The 16428-nt window shown below is 60.1% G+C and overlaps 1 protein-coding gene across 1 annotated transcript in view; it reads left to right on the plus strand.

Annotated features, from left to right (window-relative positions):
* The window catches only part of ADAM11 (ADAM metallopeptidase domain 11), a 28214-nt gene extending 12159 nt beyond the window's left edge, over positions 1-16055 (plus strand). The window contains exons 3-27 of the mRNA XM_007455127.1: positions 6978-7054; positions 7224-7290; positions 8281-8366; positions 8447-8522; positions 8909-8975; positions 9044-9107; positions 9453-9527; positions 9608-9679; positions 9879-10045; positions 10585-10669; positions 10793-10883; positions 11000-11051; positions 11563-11662; positions 11745-11816; positions 11926-12018; positions 12613-12693; positions 13238-13288; positions 13387-13450; positions 13677-13776; positions 13971-14090; positions 14182-14350; positions 14439-14553; positions 14641-14731; positions 15381-15398; positions 15920-16055. Of these exons, the coding sequence (XP_007455189.1) occupies positions 8962-8975; positions 9044-9107; positions 9453-9527; positions 9608-9679; positions 9879-10045; positions 10585-10669; positions 10793-10883; positions 11000-11051; positions 11563-11662; positions 11745-11816; positions 11926-12018; positions 12613-12693; positions 13238-13288; positions 13387-13450; positions 13677-13776; positions 13971-14090; positions 14182-14350; positions 14439-14553; positions 14641-14731; positions 15381-15398; positions 15920-15935 (1710 nt within the window). The 5' untranslated portion in view covers positions 6978-7054; positions 7224-7290; positions 8281-8366; positions 8447-8522; positions 8909-8961 and the 3' untranslated portion in view covers positions 15936-16055. The remainder of the gene's footprint in view (positions 1-6977; positions 7055-7223; positions 7291-8280; positions 8367-8446; positions 8523-8908; positions 8976-9043; positions 9108-9452; positions 9528-9607; positions 9680-9878; positions 10046-10584; positions 10670-10792; positions 10884-10999; positions 11052-11562; positions 11663-11744; positions 11817-11925; positions 12019-12612; positions 12694-13237; positions 13289-13386; positions 13451-13676; positions 13777-13970; positions 14091-14181; positions 14351-14438; positions 14554-14640; positions 14732-15380; positions 15399-15919) is intronic.
* The last annotated feature ends 373 nt before the right edge of the window (positions 16056-16428 follow it).

A 16428-nucleotide genomic window follows, 5' to 3' on the forward strand; every position in this document is an offset into this window, starting at 1 on the left:
TACTGGGGAAATGGAATGGAGCAGGAAGGCGGCATGCATAATAGATGGACCATCACTCAGGGCAGTGTGGAGCGGGGGAGGGGGTGGTTAATGGTCCTGAGCGGGCAGGCCTGGTGAAGATGGGGAGGGGTGGGGGGAGGTGGGCTGGGAGGGAGGGGAAGGCGGTGGAGACTGCCTTTGGGGCCTGCCCAGGCTCCCTGGCAGGTGGTAGATGGGCAGTAGGGATGGTCCCAGGGCCAGGGATAGGGTGTCCTGACTGGGTTTGGCCCTTAGTCTGACTTTCTTCCTTGGTGGCCCCCTACCTGTGAACCGTGCACCCCAAGCCTGTGTTGGCTGGGAGTTGACTGCCGTTCCTGGCTGCTGGGACTCTGACTGGTGTCTTAGGGGATGTCCAGATTGGAGGATGGGGTGGTACCTCGGTGGGGTCAGAGGACAGGGATGAGGGAAGCCGGGGGCCCAGGGAAGGATGAAGAGTGGGTGCTCCTTCAGCTAAGTGCTCTTCCTGAAGAGAGAGAGTGGGGGCAGGAGTCTGAGGTATGGTGGTGCCTGTGACAGTGGGGAGATGGGGATGGGTGCGCTTGGACTGGATGGGTTGTGTATGCAGAGGATGGGGGAGTCTCTCTGGGTGTCTCTCTGCTGGGTGAGTGGGTGGCATGTGTGCATGTGTTACATGTGTGAGTGACCAAGTCTGAATAAGCCCAACCGGGTGTCTGGAGGGTGGGAGTGGAGCTTCTGTGGAGCTGTGGGGCAGTGGTCACGGTCGCTTCCAGTGGGGATCTCTCTGGGACTGAGCCTTCCCTGGGACCTCCCTGCAGCCTCCCAGTGAGGCTCACTCATTGTCCTGACTTGTCTGTACCCCATTTTCCCCTGGGGTGGAATTCTTACAACTCCGTAAGGCGGGTAACTTTTGTCTGCCCATTTTGCAGATGAGCAAACTGCGGCTCAGAGAGATTAAGTAACTTGCCCATAGTCGATGAGATCTTAATCAGTGGGGTGATTTTCTCCAAGAGCAGGGCTCTTCCCACAGTGCCGTTCTGCTTCCAGGCACTCTCTGGGTTTTGGCACAGGGGAGGCATTTCGCAACCTCCCTCCCCACCCCCAGCTCAAGGTGGAGGAAGACCAAGGGAGACAGAAAGACATGTCCAGAATATTCCCACATGACTGGAAGGAGGCCCCTCTAGCTCCCACTTGGCATTTCTCCCTGGAGCACTTCTGGCCTCAGGACCTCAGGGGCCGATGGTGGAGCCTGTGCAGCGTTGAGCCCAGTGTCCCAACAGGAAGTGTCCCACCCTGCTGCTGTGTGGTTTTGTCTGAAGTTCTTGCACCCATTTGGGATCTCAAGCCAAACAAGGTCTTGGGTCAGCCGCAAGATCTCCATCTGCTGTGGGTCATGTGACAAGTTTGGGGGCACATGCTGACCGGCAGGGTTGGGATGGTGGGAACCAGGGTGCTCACCTGCTCTGGCCTTGGGCCAGCACCTTTCTGAGCCCGGATCCCTCAAATCAGGATGATGAGAACATTGATCTCAGACCCACCCACTGCCAGGAGGTAGTGACGGGGAAAGACTCCTGGCTTTTGTGAGGGGGGACCAGGGAGAGCGAAGCTGTCCAGGAAGGAGTTCGAAGCTAGAGAAATTACAATTTACTGGGCCCTCAGTGGGACAGGCACTGTTCTACCTTTCTATGTTATTAATTTATTTCATCCGCATCACAACTCCAGGAGGTGGGGCTATTATTATTCCCATTTCACAGATGGGGAAACAGGCACAGAGAGGTGAAGTAACTACCCCAGGTCACTCAGCACTTAAGCAGCACGGTCAAGATTGATTTTCAGGGCAGCCCTCTTAGCCAGTGCATGCTGGCCCCTCGCTCTAGGGTACAGCAAAGAAAGGCCCAGGGGACTCAGCCCTCCTTGCCACGGCTCTCAACATCTCACTTCTGTCCAGTTTGGAAACAGGCTAGGCCTGAGGCCGAGAGGTCGGGGAGCTTCTGGAAGTGTAGTAACCTGGGATCACAGGGAGCCTGCAGCTGGGTGTGAGGCGGAAGAACAAGCAGGGCCACAGGGTACAGTTGGGCTGGTTGTTCACTGCACAAGGGTGCCCGGGCCAGTCGGCTGAATGAATCGGAGGACTCATGAGGCTGCATGTGTTCTGAAGGGACCCTTTTTCTAATCCACACAAAGCGGCTGTGCAGGGTGTGCCTCCCCCTGAAAAACCCATCCTCCTTCGGAACCAAGGAGAGGGCAGGATGTGAGTTAGTGAACGGGGGCATGGAGGGGCCCAGGCCCAGGAGTCAGCTGGCAGAAGGGACCTCAGTCACTGGGTTGAGCTCCTGTGAGAGCTGCCCAGACCAGCATTTGCCACCTGAAAGCCCTTAACCGAGGGCGTGTGCTGTGGTGTCTGGGTTTTCTTGCTGAGGAGGAGTGCGAGGTAGTTAGGCAAGGCTCAGTCCCCAGCCCCTTGCAAGATGGCAGTCACGGGCAGGAAGCCACAGGGCCTGTGCCTGGAGCCCTAGTACCTGACCTGGGCCAAGGTCACAGCTCTGCCCTGGTATCAGAGGCAGGAGGGGCTTCCTGGGAGGGGGCTGGTGGCTGGAAGGATTTGTGCTGGGCCCAGCTTGCTCCAGGGTGGGCCCTGAACCAGCCCTGCCATGAGGTTGGGCAGAGGGAGAGTTCATGCAGGAAGCTCAGCTTCCATTTGAAAGGCTGTACCTGTGGCTTTGGCGCGGGACAGCCTCAGTGGGTCCTGGCTCCCCTGCTTCTGACTGAGTGACCTGGGCAAGCCTTCTGAACCCCACCTTCCCCATCCATGAGGTGGGGGTAACAGTAGTCTCTTCTTCGCCCAGGCTGCTGCAAGGATTAGAGGAGATGATGGGTGTCAGGTGTCCTGCCTGGGATCTGGCAAGAGCAAATGTTCAACATCTGGCCTCCTGAGTGTCCGGGGCCAGGTGTGGCAGGAGGGCCGGGTGTCAGGAACAGGAGCCAGGGCATTTGGGGTTACCTGTCAGACTCCGTGCAGGGTTGCAGGAGGGGCAACGTGGCAGGAGTCGTCTTGAGTCCTCCCCAGCCAGCCTCCAGCCTGTGGGCTTGGCCCCACCAAAGCACCCCTCCTGGCTGCCTGGAGGGACCCAGCTGCCCAGAGTCTGTCCCCAGAGAGACTAAATGACCCTCTAAGGAGTCACTCTGTCCTCAAGCATTTAGGTCAAATCCCATTATCGGAAGTTGGTCCAACTGTTCTCACTATCTGGGACTCCCGCTGTCCTGCCAAAAAGTGGAGACTCGGCGCATCTTGAGGGACCAGGGCTGGGAAGGCGGGGATTTCTCCCAGGTGGGGCTCCTGCCTCTCTGGCCCCTCCCCCTCTGCCACCACCAGCCCACGCGGTTTCTCCAGTGCCTCAAAGCCCTGTTCAGCTGGAACATTTACACTTCCTTTCTCATTGATTATTATATTACTAATCCTTGTGAGAAAAACATTTAAAAGGGCTTTCATTTAGTCCTCATGACAACATCATTTTACCAGTGGGGAAACTGAGGCTCAGAGACGGTAAGCAGCTCACTCGTGTCTTCTGATGCCTCTCCTTCAACATAAGTGTTGACCCCTGGGCAAGGGAAACGGTGGGTGTAGCCCGAACCCCAGGGGACTAAAGGCCGCCCCTGTGAAAAATTGAATCAGTGACCAAAGAAATCGATGTGCCCGAGGTCCCAGGGATAGAGAGGGGCCAAAGCCCCGTCAGGTGGGGTGGGTGGGTGCGCGCCCTGTGGTCGCAGACGAGGGTGAGGAGAATGTCCTGGGAGGAGATGGAAGCTTGGGAGGAGGGATTCAGGGTAACTGTTTGAGGGGTAGCGCCTGGATGTTCAAACTTTCTGGGGTGTTTGGGAACCCGAAAGATCTTTAGGCTTCCCCTTCCCAAGACTGTGATTCTGTAGGTCTGGGGTGGAGGCCTGGCATCTGTATTTGTGATTCTGGGACTTCAGCGGGGATTTTGCCTCCTTGCCTCCACACTCATATCTGGTGGGGGGCAAGCAGGTGCCTGGAGAGTGGACCAGCTGGCGACAGGGGAGGGTGAGGTCACCGCAGCCAGGTGGTCACAGCGGCCATGAGAGACAGGAACTCCGGCCCGAGGGTGAGCCTCGACCCAGCTTCTCCCAAGCGTGGCCCTGGGCCAGTCACCTCCAAGTGTCCCTCCCTGGCGTTTATAAAATGAGCACCAGACTGCCCGGGCAGGTTGAGATCGAATGAGCCTGAGCATGTGAGAGCCAGTGGCCGGGGAGCGAGAGGCAAGCACGGGGCACAGGGTGGAGGCCCGGTCGGCCGGTCACCAGCAGCACTGAGCTGGGCGCAAAGGAGGGCAGCAGTCGGGGACAGAAGGGGCTCCCGAGGGAGGGACTGAGGGATAATGAGAGAGGTCAGGGACAGGTCTGGCAGGAAGCAGGCCAGGAGCAGTTTGGATTTGATAGAACATGGGCTGAAAGCTTGGTTGGGAGTGTGTGGATTGGTGGGGGGAGGTTAAGACTCTGGTGCCAGCAGGAACCCCCTACCCAGGCGCCTGGGGTACAGAGGTCCTGGGGACTGAGGTGGCATTGCCTGATCTTTCTCTTCCTGCAGACAGGGGGTGTCCCCGCCAGTGCCCCTGCATCGGGCCAGGTTAGGCAAACGCGCCCCATTATCTACTTTCCCTCCTCTTCCTCCCATAGCCTTTGGTGGTTCCCCCAACCCCTCCTGGGCTTGCCTCCCAGTCCCAGCAGCTGCCCTTGCACTGCCCCAGGATCCTACCTGGCCTGAACCCTGTGTCCTGCTGGGGAAGAGGGCCTCCCAGCCCCCCAGTTAGGCCTTGCCAGGTAAGGAGAGGGATGAGGCCTCAGCAGGCTGCAGGAAGTGGTGGGGACAAAGGCCACCTGGTGTCTGCTCCCGCATCGGTCGGGGCTTTACCCTGAGTTGGGGTCAGCTTGGTCTGCACAGAGAGTGGGGAGGCCAGCTGGGTTAGCTCTCTGACTTTCTGAGTGGGGGAGGTTCTGCAAGCACCAGGGTCGACTCTTCCAGAATCCTCCAGGCCCAGGACAACCTCTACCACACAAGGCAACCTTGCAGCCTTGCATCTGTGCTCATCTTACCATTTTCAGTGGGAAAATCTGAGGCTCAGATTTTCCTCAGAGAGGTTGCTAGATTATCCCTGAGGCTAACAGCTTTAGAGAGCGGAATCAAGGCAAGGGGCCTAGACAGGCTGCTCTCCTGGGTGGCCAGCATAGGGGCCAGGATAGAGGCTTGTCAGTGGGGGCCAGGAAGAACAAGCAGGAACAGACCTCAGGGCAAGAGAGGGCAGAGGTGGTCCAGACAGGGATGGGTGGGGAAGGCAGAGATAGTCCAAGTCCAGGAGGGGAGAGGGAGGGCAGGGATGGTCCAGACCAAGGAGTTAGGGTATTGGGGACAGAGCTCGTCGAGGCCCAGGGGCAGGGGGAGGGCAGGGATGGTCCAGACCAAGGTGGGGAGAGGGAAGCAGTGACTCCTTGTCCTTGACTCTATTTCAAATCTGGTTGACGCTCTAGGGGCTCAGGATGGAGCTTGGAGCCTCGGTCAGCCTGGGGTGGGGTGAGTCAGTGTCTTTGGGGCTCAGAGGGCTGCCTACCTCACCCTGACTCCCAGGGCCTCTCATGGACACTGGGCCGTTTCCATTTTACCTCACCTTTGAGGGGAGAAGGCCCTAGAAGCTGATTCCCTAGGCTTGAATCCCAGCTCTTCTACTTCTTAGCCTTACGACCATGGGCATGTTAGTTAGCCTCCCTGTGCCTCAGTTTCCCCATATGTTAGATGAGGATAACATTAGTATCTATCCCACTGGGTTGTAGTGAAGATCAAATACGATGATACTTGTAAAGTATTTAGAACAGTGCCTGGCGCATACAAGCGCTCATGAAGATTAGAAATCTAGGTGGCTGATCAGGAAGCCGACTAGCACCAGGCTATGGAATTTTGTGACATCGGGGCTCCCCTCCATCTTGTAACCTGCTCCCCCAAAAGAAAGGCAGCCAACAAACTTCCTCACATCTGTACAGCCCAGTGGTGGGCCCCTCATCTGGGGATCTGGATTTCAGTCTCATTAAACGGACGGGGGTGAACAGAAGGCTCCAGCCCCTCTCAGGCCCTTCCTGTGCTTTGAGATCTTTTGTAAGACCTGAGGCTTGGGCTGGGGACGTGGGAGCCGAGAAGGCTGACTTCTCCTCAGCCCAGACTCTCCTGCCCCTTCTTCTCTTGGGGTCGCTTTCCCTCCAGGCACACTAGCGTCAGGTCTGGAATCCACACCCGCTACAGCAGCTGGGCACCCAGGCCTGGGAGGGCAGCCATCTTGCTCAGGCCTGGTACGTTGCCATGACAACCTGGAGCCTCCCAGCCCCACTGCAAAGGCCCCTCTGAAAAATTTATCAGGAAAACTTCCGTGTTTAAAAATTAACCATGGGATTGAAATATCAAAGATGAGCTGCTTTGGGCGAGGCAGAGGGCAATGGACTTGCTTCAGCAGGGCCCTGGGGTCACACTGCACCCCATCTCCTGTTTGCCTCTTTCCCATGACACTTCTCGGGGCCTCCCTTTAGTTCACCTGTGGGTGAGCGTGGCCCTGCCAGCAGCAGGGAGGGCCTGGCGTGAGGCAGTAGGCAAGCTGAGCTGCCCCTGCCCATCCCTACAGTAGACTGGCCCCAGGGCCACACCGGAGAGGGTGGGCTGGCACCCAGAGAGCTGGGAGGCCTGTACAGCCCCAGGATGCGTGCTCCTGCCCCTCCCCCCAGGAAAGGAACAGGGTCTTGGAGGAAGATGCGCTTGGAGAAAAGCATCTTCCCCCTAGATCAATGGTACCCACAGCTGCTGGGCCTGGGCCATCCCCTCCCCAGGGCTGCTCCCCTTACTGGGGTTTCGCCAGTCCCTCAGGTTCCCACCTTCAGGCCTCCCCAGGTTGACTCCCCTTCTGCCTTCCCCCACTTTCTCCCAGCCTGTACACCTGGCCCAGGTGAGTTTCGTCATCCCAGCCTTCAACTCAAACTTCACTCTGGACCTGGAGCTGAACCAGTGAGTATGGCCTTGAGTCTGGGGGAAGGGCAGCAGGCGGGCAGGCAAGGCATGGCCTGGGCTTGGCTGGCTGGGGCAGGGCACCTGGATCTGAGCTGTGGTGGGACCCAAACAGGACCCAGCCTCACTGTAACCCGCTCCTTCCTCCCGCCCACTCTGTCTGTTCCAGTCACCTTCTCTCTTCGCAATATGTGGAACGTCACTTCAGCCGAGAGGGGCCAACCCAGCACAGCACCGTGAGCGCCTTCAGAAGGGGCTGGGGAGGTGGTATGAAGGGACAGTGGGGATGGGGTCTGGGGTATATTCTACACTCGGGTTGGGCCTGGCCCTTCCAGGATTGGAGTCGGGGTGGCCTGTCGAATGGCATGGAGCCCTCAGCTCCCCTCGCCCAGCTCCAGAGGGCTGACCCCCAGCCAGCCTGTCTGCCAGCATGGAGACATTCCAGGACCCTCACTGCTCCATGCCCAGAGCAATGCCCCTCTTGCTCAGCGCCAAGGCCCTGGGAATTCCGGGCTGCCTGGGACCCCAGGGTCCCAGCCCTGAAGGCCCAGGGGTGCAAGCAAAGATGAATGGGTGTCTGTAAATAGCCTCAAGCCCTCCCCCTCCAGACTGTTCAGTAACTGGAGCACAAGTAATTCTGCAGGAAGCAGAGGGGAGGGGGTGCTTGTCCCCTCTGACCTGTGAGCCTGGCCAGGAGGACACACGCTGCTCACACTTCCTCAGCCACAGACCACGCGTCCAGGGGTGGTCCACAGAGGCTGTGGCGTCTGTGAACACACCGTGTGTGAAATGGTGTGTGTGTGTTGGGGGTGAGTCCATAGCTTTCATCTGATTAAGTGAGCTGATCCATGGTAAGTGCTTAGAATGGTGCCTGGCACCCAGTAGGTGCTATATGAACGTCAGCTATTCTCAAATGAGTCTGTGATTCCTGTACCAGCCCCAACTCATGGTTAAGGGCCACTGATGTGCCCCAAAGTCCTGACGTTGTAGGTGAGGTAAAGCAGGCCCAGAGAGGGCTAGGAACTTGCCCAAGGTGAAACAGCAAATTAGGAGCATAGCCAGAGCAGAGCCCGGCTCCAGAACCTCAGGTGTATCCAGGGACCAGATCCTCAGGTGTATCCAGGGACCGCAGCCCTGCACACGGGGCAGCTTCAGCGGCCCTCACCCATCCTCCTGCCTTCATGCGGGGAAGGGAGCATTTCCACTCACGCTCTCTGCTCCCCCAGGGGGCTGGAGACCACTGCTACTACCAGGGGAGGCTCCGAGGGAACCCGCACTCCTTTGCTGCTCTCTCCACCTGCCAGGGGCTGCAGTGAGTATGGGGAGGGGCTGGGCACTGGGATGAGCCTCCAGCCCTGGGGACGGTGCGGAGCTGCGTCTCTCTCGCTGCAGCGGGGTCTTCTCTGACGGGAACTTCACCTACATCATGGAGCCCCACGAGGTGGCCAGGCCTCGGGAAACCCTCCAGGTGAGCCCCTCCCTTGCCCCTCTGACAGCCCTGCCATGCTCGTCCCAATGGCTGTCACCGCAGTGGCTATTGCTGCCTCCTCATCCTCCTGCCTTGGTAACCTCAGCCTCACTGCCCTCCCCCGTGCCCCCAGCTCCAATGTCCCCTCTGTCCCCCAAGTAACCTCCCATCGGGCTCCAGTGTCCTTTGCCCCTGTCTCTCAGGGTGCCCCCAGGTCTTGACCCCGGAATCTGAGCATCTGGGAGATCAGATCCGACATGGGAGCTCTGGCCAGTTCTGGGTCACCCTGGGGTGGGATGGAGGGAAGGGCTGGAGATGTTCCCCCACAACTGGGCTCAGAGCAGATCTGGTCGGCCTCCCCAAGAACTAATTTCCCCTCATTGCAGGGACCCCTTCCCCACCTCATTTACCGGACCCCTCTCCTCCCAGCCCCCCTCGGATGCAGGGAACCAGGTAAGGGAGGGAAAATGGGGCTAGGGAGGGGGCCGACTGTGCCCCCCTCACCGGCACCCTCCCCCCAGGCTGCCTGTTTGCTGCCCCTGCCCATTCTGCTTCTCCGAACCGACCAAGGCTGAGAAGGAAAAGGCAGGTACGGGGGCCCGCACAGACCTCCTGCTGCAGAGGCCTCGGGCTGTGGCCCGGAGCAGGAGGTCACCCCCATCCATAGCGGGGGCAAAGGAGGGCTCAGACTGATGTGGCTGGAAGCCAGGGAACCACCTCTGGCAGGAAGCGCCCACCCTAGGCCCCACCACTAGTGTCTAGGCAAACCGAGGCTGCCTGCCCTGGTACCAAGGCTGGATGGGACCCGCACCAGTGGGGAACCGGCACTGTCTCTGGCTGGAGTCCAGGCCCCCCTTGAGTCTGTCTGTGGCTTGGCCATGATGCCAGGCATGGAGGGGACTGATTCAAAGTGCCCACCTCCCCCCCCAGGTCCGCCGGGGCCACCCTACAGTGCACAGTGAGACCAAGTATGTGGAGCTGATTGTGATCAACGACCACCAGCTGGTACAGTCCCAGGCTGGGAGTGACTTTGGGAGGAGGGGCTGGAAGCAGACTGGCCCTCCGCCCACTCTCTTCTCTCCCAGTTTGAGCAGATGCGACAGTCAGTGGTCCTCACCAGCAACTTTGCCAAGTCTGTGGTGAACCTGGCAGATGTGGTGAGCAGCCCTCCCTTCCCTTCCCTCTCCCCCACCCCCCACGCCACCGCACGCATCCTCAGGGTGAGTCCTCAAGGGCACCGTCAGCCTCTGACCCCCACTTCCTGGAGGGACAGATTGAGACCTTCCTCTAGCCCTGTTCCCCGACACCCACTCCCACCCTCCAGCCCCCTCCTCATCTTCTCCCCTCCCGGCCCAGATGTACAAGGAACAGCTCAATACCCGCATCGTGCTGGTTGCCATGGAAACGTGGGCAGATGGGGACAAGATCCAGGTGCAGGATGACCTCCTGGAGACCCTGGCCCGGCTCATGGTCTACCGGCGGGAGGGCCTGCCTGAGCCCAGTGATGCCACCCACCTCTTCTCGTGAGTCCCCCACCCCATGAACCCTGCCAGCCTCTGCTGGTGGCTGCGGTGCACAGGGTTACTGAACATGGCTCTGGGCCAGGCACGCTTGCAGGGTGTGGGGACTGGGCTCCCCTTGTACCTAGTCCCAGCCATTTGTGGCAGTGGCTGGGCATCTTCCCCTGCATCTTAGGCTCAGGCCCCTTTTCCCTACCACTGGTGGTCTTCCTCTGCCCATAACCTCCCCTTCGTCCCCTCTTCCCCTTTCAAATGGTCCCAGCATCCCTTCCTCAGGGCATCCCTTCCAATGCCCTCGTAGGAAAAAAAAATCTGATAAAAGGTCCTTGCAGTCAGAGATGATCTATTAGGAATCCCTCATTTGGCTTAAGGGCAAATGAATCCAAAGAAGGGAAGGGGATTGCCTGAGGTCACACAGACTGACATGAAGGGCAGAACTCACCTCCTCATGGTGGGGGGGGCTCACCTGTCTCCCCATCAGAGCCCAGGAGAGCCACCACGGGGAAGGCAGTGGGTTCTCCTGACAAGCCTCTCCCTTCCAGGGGCAGAACTTTCCAGAGCACCAGCAGTGGCGCTGCCTACGTGGGGGGCATCTGCTCGCTGTCCAGGGGTGGGGGTGTGAACGAGGTGAGCAGTGTGGGGGGCGTGGCTAGGGTGCCCGGTGGGAAGGAGAGGGGCTGCGAAGGGCATGAGCCCTGTGCCTTTGGGAGGGATGTAGACATCTTTGTGCTCCATCTTCCTCACCCCAAGTATGACAACATGGGGGCCATGGCGGTGACCTTGGCCCAGACGCTGGGGCAGAACCTGGGCATGATGTGGAATAAACACCGGAGCTCGGCAGGTATCAGTGAAGACCCTCACACCCCGTCCAGACCCACACTCTAGAGATGAAGAGGGTGTCCACGGGAGGGGGGCGGTTCTTCACCCTCCCTTATATTCACCTGGCTCACCTCTCAGGGGACTGCAAATGTCCGGACAACTGGCTGGGTTGCATCATGGAGGACACTGGGTGAGTTCTTGGGGACAAAACGGGGGAGGATCTTGGGCAAAGGGAGTCCTAGAGCGAGCACTGGGTGACATTCTGGACCCGGTGGCCTCAAGAGACCCAGCTCTCTCTCGGGACCACTCAGAATTCCAGGAAGCACAGCTGTCTGTGGACACTGCATAGGGAGACGCACATTCCCCAGCCGGACGCCCGAATTGTTCAGGCTTGTAGTGCGCACTGTCGCCACTGGGCACCGCCAAAGCCTCATTTGGAGGCACCTTCCCTCCTTGGCGCACAAACCTCCGACTCCCGGAGGAGTCCTGAGGTTTCGGGGAGAAGCCAGGAGCGGCGTCCCCTGCCCACTCCCCCTTGATGGGCAGGCGGGAGGATTCTCATGCAGTGTCCAGGCACATAGATCTTCAGCCTCCTCGACATGGTGACCGAGTCCGCCGGTGCACCCCATCCCAGTCTTGAGAAGGGGCGAGACAGTGGGCTGGCGGGGACTTAGCGGCACGGTCCCCTCATCCCTACCCAGGTTCTACCTACCCCGCAAGTTCTCGCGCTGCAGCATCGACGAGTATAACCAGTTTCTGCAGGAGGGCGGCGGGAGCTGCCTCTTCAACAAGCCCCTCAAGGTACCAGCCCCAGGGCTGGGAACGTGGGAGCGGGTCTTGGGCACGGTCCCGGCCAGACTCCCGACACCCCTTCCCCGTCCAGCTCCTGGACCCGCCTGAGTGCGGGAACGGCTTCGTGGAGGCGGGGGAGGAGTGCGACTGCGGCTCGGTGCAGGTGCGAGACTAGTGCTGGTGCCAGGTGGGGGGCGGGGAACGCAGGGGTGAGTGCGAGGGAGGGTCTGGGTGGGGAGGGTCAGGGCTCACCCTCTCCCTGCGTCCCTCAGGAGTGCAGCCGCGCGGGCGGGAACTGTTGCAAAAAATGCACCCTGACTCACGACGCCATGTGCAGCGACGGGCTCTGCTGTCGCCGCTGCAAGGTGAGGGGGACCCGCCGCTGGGACGGGAGGGACCGGGCTGCGGACGTCCAGATAGGGGGCGGGACTTAAGGAGGAGGAGCCGCTGGAGGCAAATCTGTAGGGACGGGGCTTGACGCGAAGAAAGCGCCAATGGGGAGGGAGGAGCTGGGCGTGCGGCCCTCTCCGGTCTGTTGAAGGCGGAGCTACGGGGAGTGGGGCGGAGCACCTGCTGAGAAGTAGCGGGGGGGGCGGGGCCGGTCGCCGCTGCAAGGTGAGGGGGACCCGCCGCTGGGACGGGAGGGACCGGGCTGCGGACGTCCAGATAGGGGGCGGGACTTAAGGAGGAGGAGCCGCTGGAGGCAAATCTGTAGGGACGGGGCTTGACGCGAAGAAAGCGCCAATGGGGAGGGAGGAGCTGGGCGTGCGGCCCTCTCCGGTCTGTTGAAGGCGGAGCTACGGGGAGTGGGGCGGAGCACCTGCTGAGAAGTAGCGGGGTGGGCGGAGCCGTGAACGGACCTGGGGGCGGTGCTGAGTGGGCGGGGGCCGGGCCGAGGAGGCGGGAAGACGAGGGGTCGGTGGTTCTTGCTTGAGCCCCGCAATGCATCCCTTCCCTAGTACGAGCCGCGGGGTGTGTCCTGTCGAGAGGCCGTGAACGAATGCGACATCGCGGAGACCTGCACCGGGGACTCGAGCCAGGTCCGTCCGTCCCGGCCGCCCTGCGGAGTCCCGAGCGAGGCAACCACTGTCCCTATCCGTTTGGCTCTGCTGGGTGACTGTTCTGCGCGCCCCTCCTCTCCGCTGCTGTAGTCGCCGCCGCTGATCGGCCTCAGTTTCTCATCTGAGAAAGGAGTTCCTCATGCCTTCTGGCTTTGCTCCTCCAATCGTTAAACCAGTATTTATAGTCTAGCTGGTGTTCCCAGTGCCTGGCGCAGTGCCTGGTGTCTACTAGGGATCACAGTGGATAATAATATTATTTAACCTCTAAGTCCTTATTACATACCAGGCATTCAGTCCTCCCAGCCCTGTGAAGGAGGTGCAGGAAACTGAGGGAGACTGGAGAGGCTATGGGACCGGCCAATCCATGTGGTCTGAGTTCCCTCCTCTTGTCCTTGACCTGGAGGAGCCCTGTGACCTGAGCCCCCACCTGGAGGGCCTTTGGCACCCCTTTATTCTTCCCTGGAGCCAACCTCAGCTCCCAGTCCTGGGTCAGCTCTACTCAGTCCAGCCCCTTTCTCCGCAGTGTCCCCCCAACCTGCACAAGCTGGATGGTTACTACTGTGATCACGAACAGGTATGATGGGGTGGAGATTCCACCCCCTCTGGGTCTCTGGCTCAGTGCAGTCTCTTGTCCTCAGTGTCTGTGTCCCTTGTCTCCTGTCTGTCCCTCAGGGCCGCTGCTACGGAGGTCGCTGCAAAACCCGGGACCGGCAGTGCCAGGCCCTTTGGGGCCATGGTGAGTCTTTGGCTGGAGATGGGAGAGGGGACTGTGGAATACCTGGAATTGAGAGGCTGGAGTGGGGGCAGGCTCTGGCTGAAATGCCTTCCACCAGATGTGCAGCTCCCCAGGATCTTAGGGACCCAGCTGGACTTGGGGTCAGGCCAGTGTTGGAGGTGCAGGCCTGAGGTCCCAGGTGGGTTCTGGAGTGGGTGGGGTGATGCCTGGCATCATCTCCCTACAGCGGCTGCTGATCGCTTCTGTTACGAGAAGCTGAACGTGGAGGGGACAGAACGTGGGAACTGTGGGCGCAAGGGGTCAGGCTGGGTCCAGTGCAATAAACAGTGAGTAGTCAAAGCTCCTGGTTGGGCTTCCCCAGTTTTGGGGCTGGGCAGGGTTTTTTCAGAGATGGGGCGGGCTATGAGTCCCAGTGGGACACTATGTGAAAAATCAGGGGATGGGGAGAGGGCAGATATGAAGTCAGTTGTTGGGTCTGAGGTCAGACTTGGGGCCCACTGTCTCCACACTACCCCAACAGGGATGTGCTCTGTGGCTTCCTCCTCTGTGTCAACATTACTGGAGCTCCTCGGCTGGGGGACTTAGGGGGAGACATCAGCAGCGTCACTTTCTACCACCAGGGCAAGGAGCTGGACTGCAGGTGTGGGCTGGGACCATGGCTGGGGAAGGGGAGGTTGCAGCTGTGATGGGGTCGGGGGCAAGGGCAGAGGTCGGCTGTGCTGTTTCCCCAGGGGTGGCCATGTGCAGCTGGCCGATGGTTCAGACCTGAGCTACGTAGAGGACGGCACAGCCTGCGGGCCCAACATGCTGTGCCTGGACCATCGCTGCCTGCCAGCCTCTGCCTTCAACTTCAGCACCTGCCCTGGCAGCGGGGAGCACCGGATCTGCTCCCACCACGGGGTGGGTGCCTGGAGGTCAGGGATCGGGGGAGGGCTTACAAGTGGGGACAGGGCCCTGCTCACCTCTACTGGCCCCACCCCACCTCTAGGTCTGCAGCAATGAAGGGAAATGCATCTGTCAGCCAGACTGGACGGGCAAGGACTGCAGTATACACAACCCCCTGCCCACGTCTCTGCCCACAGGGGAGACGGAGAGATATAAGGGTGAGGCTGGAGCTGGCCAGGGTGGGGCTCCATCTTTCCTGTCCTCCATGACTGTCACTGCCAACTGAGCCCTGCCCTCCTCCCTAGGTCCCAGCGGCACCAACATCATCATCGGCTCCATCGCCGGGGCTGTCCTGGTTGCAGCCATCGTCCTGGGCGGCACGGGATGGGGATTTAAGTAAGACACACACACGGCCCCTGCACCCCCTGGCATCCTCTGGGGTTATCAGAACCCCAGGCTGTTGGAGCTGAGGGGGCCTCCCTGAGAGGTTAACCAAACCGGAGCTCGCCTATCACAATCCAAGGCAGCCCACAGCGTCTTGTCTTAACATTTAAAAAAATTGGTTGCTCACATTTAAAAAACCAGGAGATTTTACATTAAGAATCCTGATTTCCAGCTTCTCTTGAAATGTGAGAAGATGGGGGCCCCCTGTGCTTCAGTGCATCCCAGCCTGGCCACAGAGTGGAGCTGAGCAGGGGACTGCCCGAGTCCTCGGTCCCCAGGCCCCACCCAGCCTACGGTGCTCTGTGGGCACCCGTGTCTGGGGCCCTCGAGCTGGTCTAACCCCTGAGTGTACAGAGGAGGACCTGAGGCCCAGGGTCATGCGGTGAGTTAGTTGCAGTCAGGACTCAAACCCAGGACCCAAGTTCAGTAGGTATTCCTGGTGGCTCTCCCTGGGCCTGTCATTAGCACCTAGGTCCTGGGGCCCCTGGCCCATCTCTGGGGCACAGGGTCTCCCGGGAGCCAGAAGGCCCCTCCCTGGGAGGAGAAAGTCACAGGTGGCTCCTTTTCCTTTCTCTGCCTGTCTTCTCCTTGGCTCCTGAAGAAACATCCGCCGAGGAAGGTACGACCCGACCCAGCAGGGGGCAGTGTGACGCCGGCCACGCCATCCCTCCCGCTGTCCCTGTCTCCTCCATCTCATTCGTCACCTCGCATTCTGTGGATGGGGAGCTGGGGCTGGTTCCTCCACCCTTGCTGTCACTGCTGTCACTACAGGGGTGGGAGAACCCCACTCCAGGAAGAGTCCTCAACTTGCCCCTTGCCCCTTCCTCCCGTCCACCCACCCCCTCAGGCCTTGGTCGTTTAACTCCTGCCCTTCCTACGGCCAGACCACCTCTGGCCCCCTGGACCCTGGAGCTGTGCCCCCGCCCACACAGGCCCCAACCCCTGGGAAGGGAGCCTACCTCTGCGTCCCATCTGTTTTGTCTTTCATGTCACCGCTGTCTGACCTCCCGCCAGATCCCCTCCCTGGCCAGCCTGTGACTTGCCGTCTCCAGGGCCCAGCACTGACCTCCCGGGGCCCGGCTCGAGGGCTCTCCTGGGCCCTGCCTTATATCCTCCCCTGATGCCCCCTCTCCATTCCAGGTCTGGAGGAGCCTAAGTGCCCTCCCCCTCCCTCCGAGCCTGGCGTCCACCACCTCGGCCCTGAACCAGGAGTCTGCCCCCGCCCAGCCACGGAGGGAGGCATCATGCAAATGTCTTCCGGGCTCAGCCCTTCAACCCCCGGCCCTACAGGGGACTGGGGCCGGGTTGTGGCCCTGCCCTCACACCACCAGGGTGGACCAGGCCTGGAGAGCATTTCCCCCATGGTCCCCCACCCCACCTCATGCAGCTTTGGCCTTGCACACCAACTCTCCCTGTGTGAATGTACCTTCCATCATCACAGATTACCACAGCTCAAATTGGGCAGGGGGAGGGCTAGAGGGGTGCCCCAGTGGGGCAGGCAGCCACCAGTGGGCATGGCCTGGGATGGCCCCTCCTCAAAACCTGGCAGCTGGGACCAGGCAGCATTTAAGCTCTCTGGGACCTAGGGGGAGAGGGCTGACATCTACATTTTTTTTTTTTTTTTTTTTTTTTTTTTAAATTCAAATTTG

This window comes from Lipotes vexillifer, unplaced genomic scaffold (assembly GCF_000442215.2).
Source record: "Lipotes vexillifer unplaced genomic scaffold, Lipotes_vexillifer_v1.1 scaffold1639, whole genome shotgun sequence".
In the NCBI taxonomy this organism is placed as follows: domain Eukaryota; kingdom Metazoa; phylum Chordata; class Mammalia; order Artiodactyla; family Lipotidae; genus Lipotes; species Lipotes vexillifer.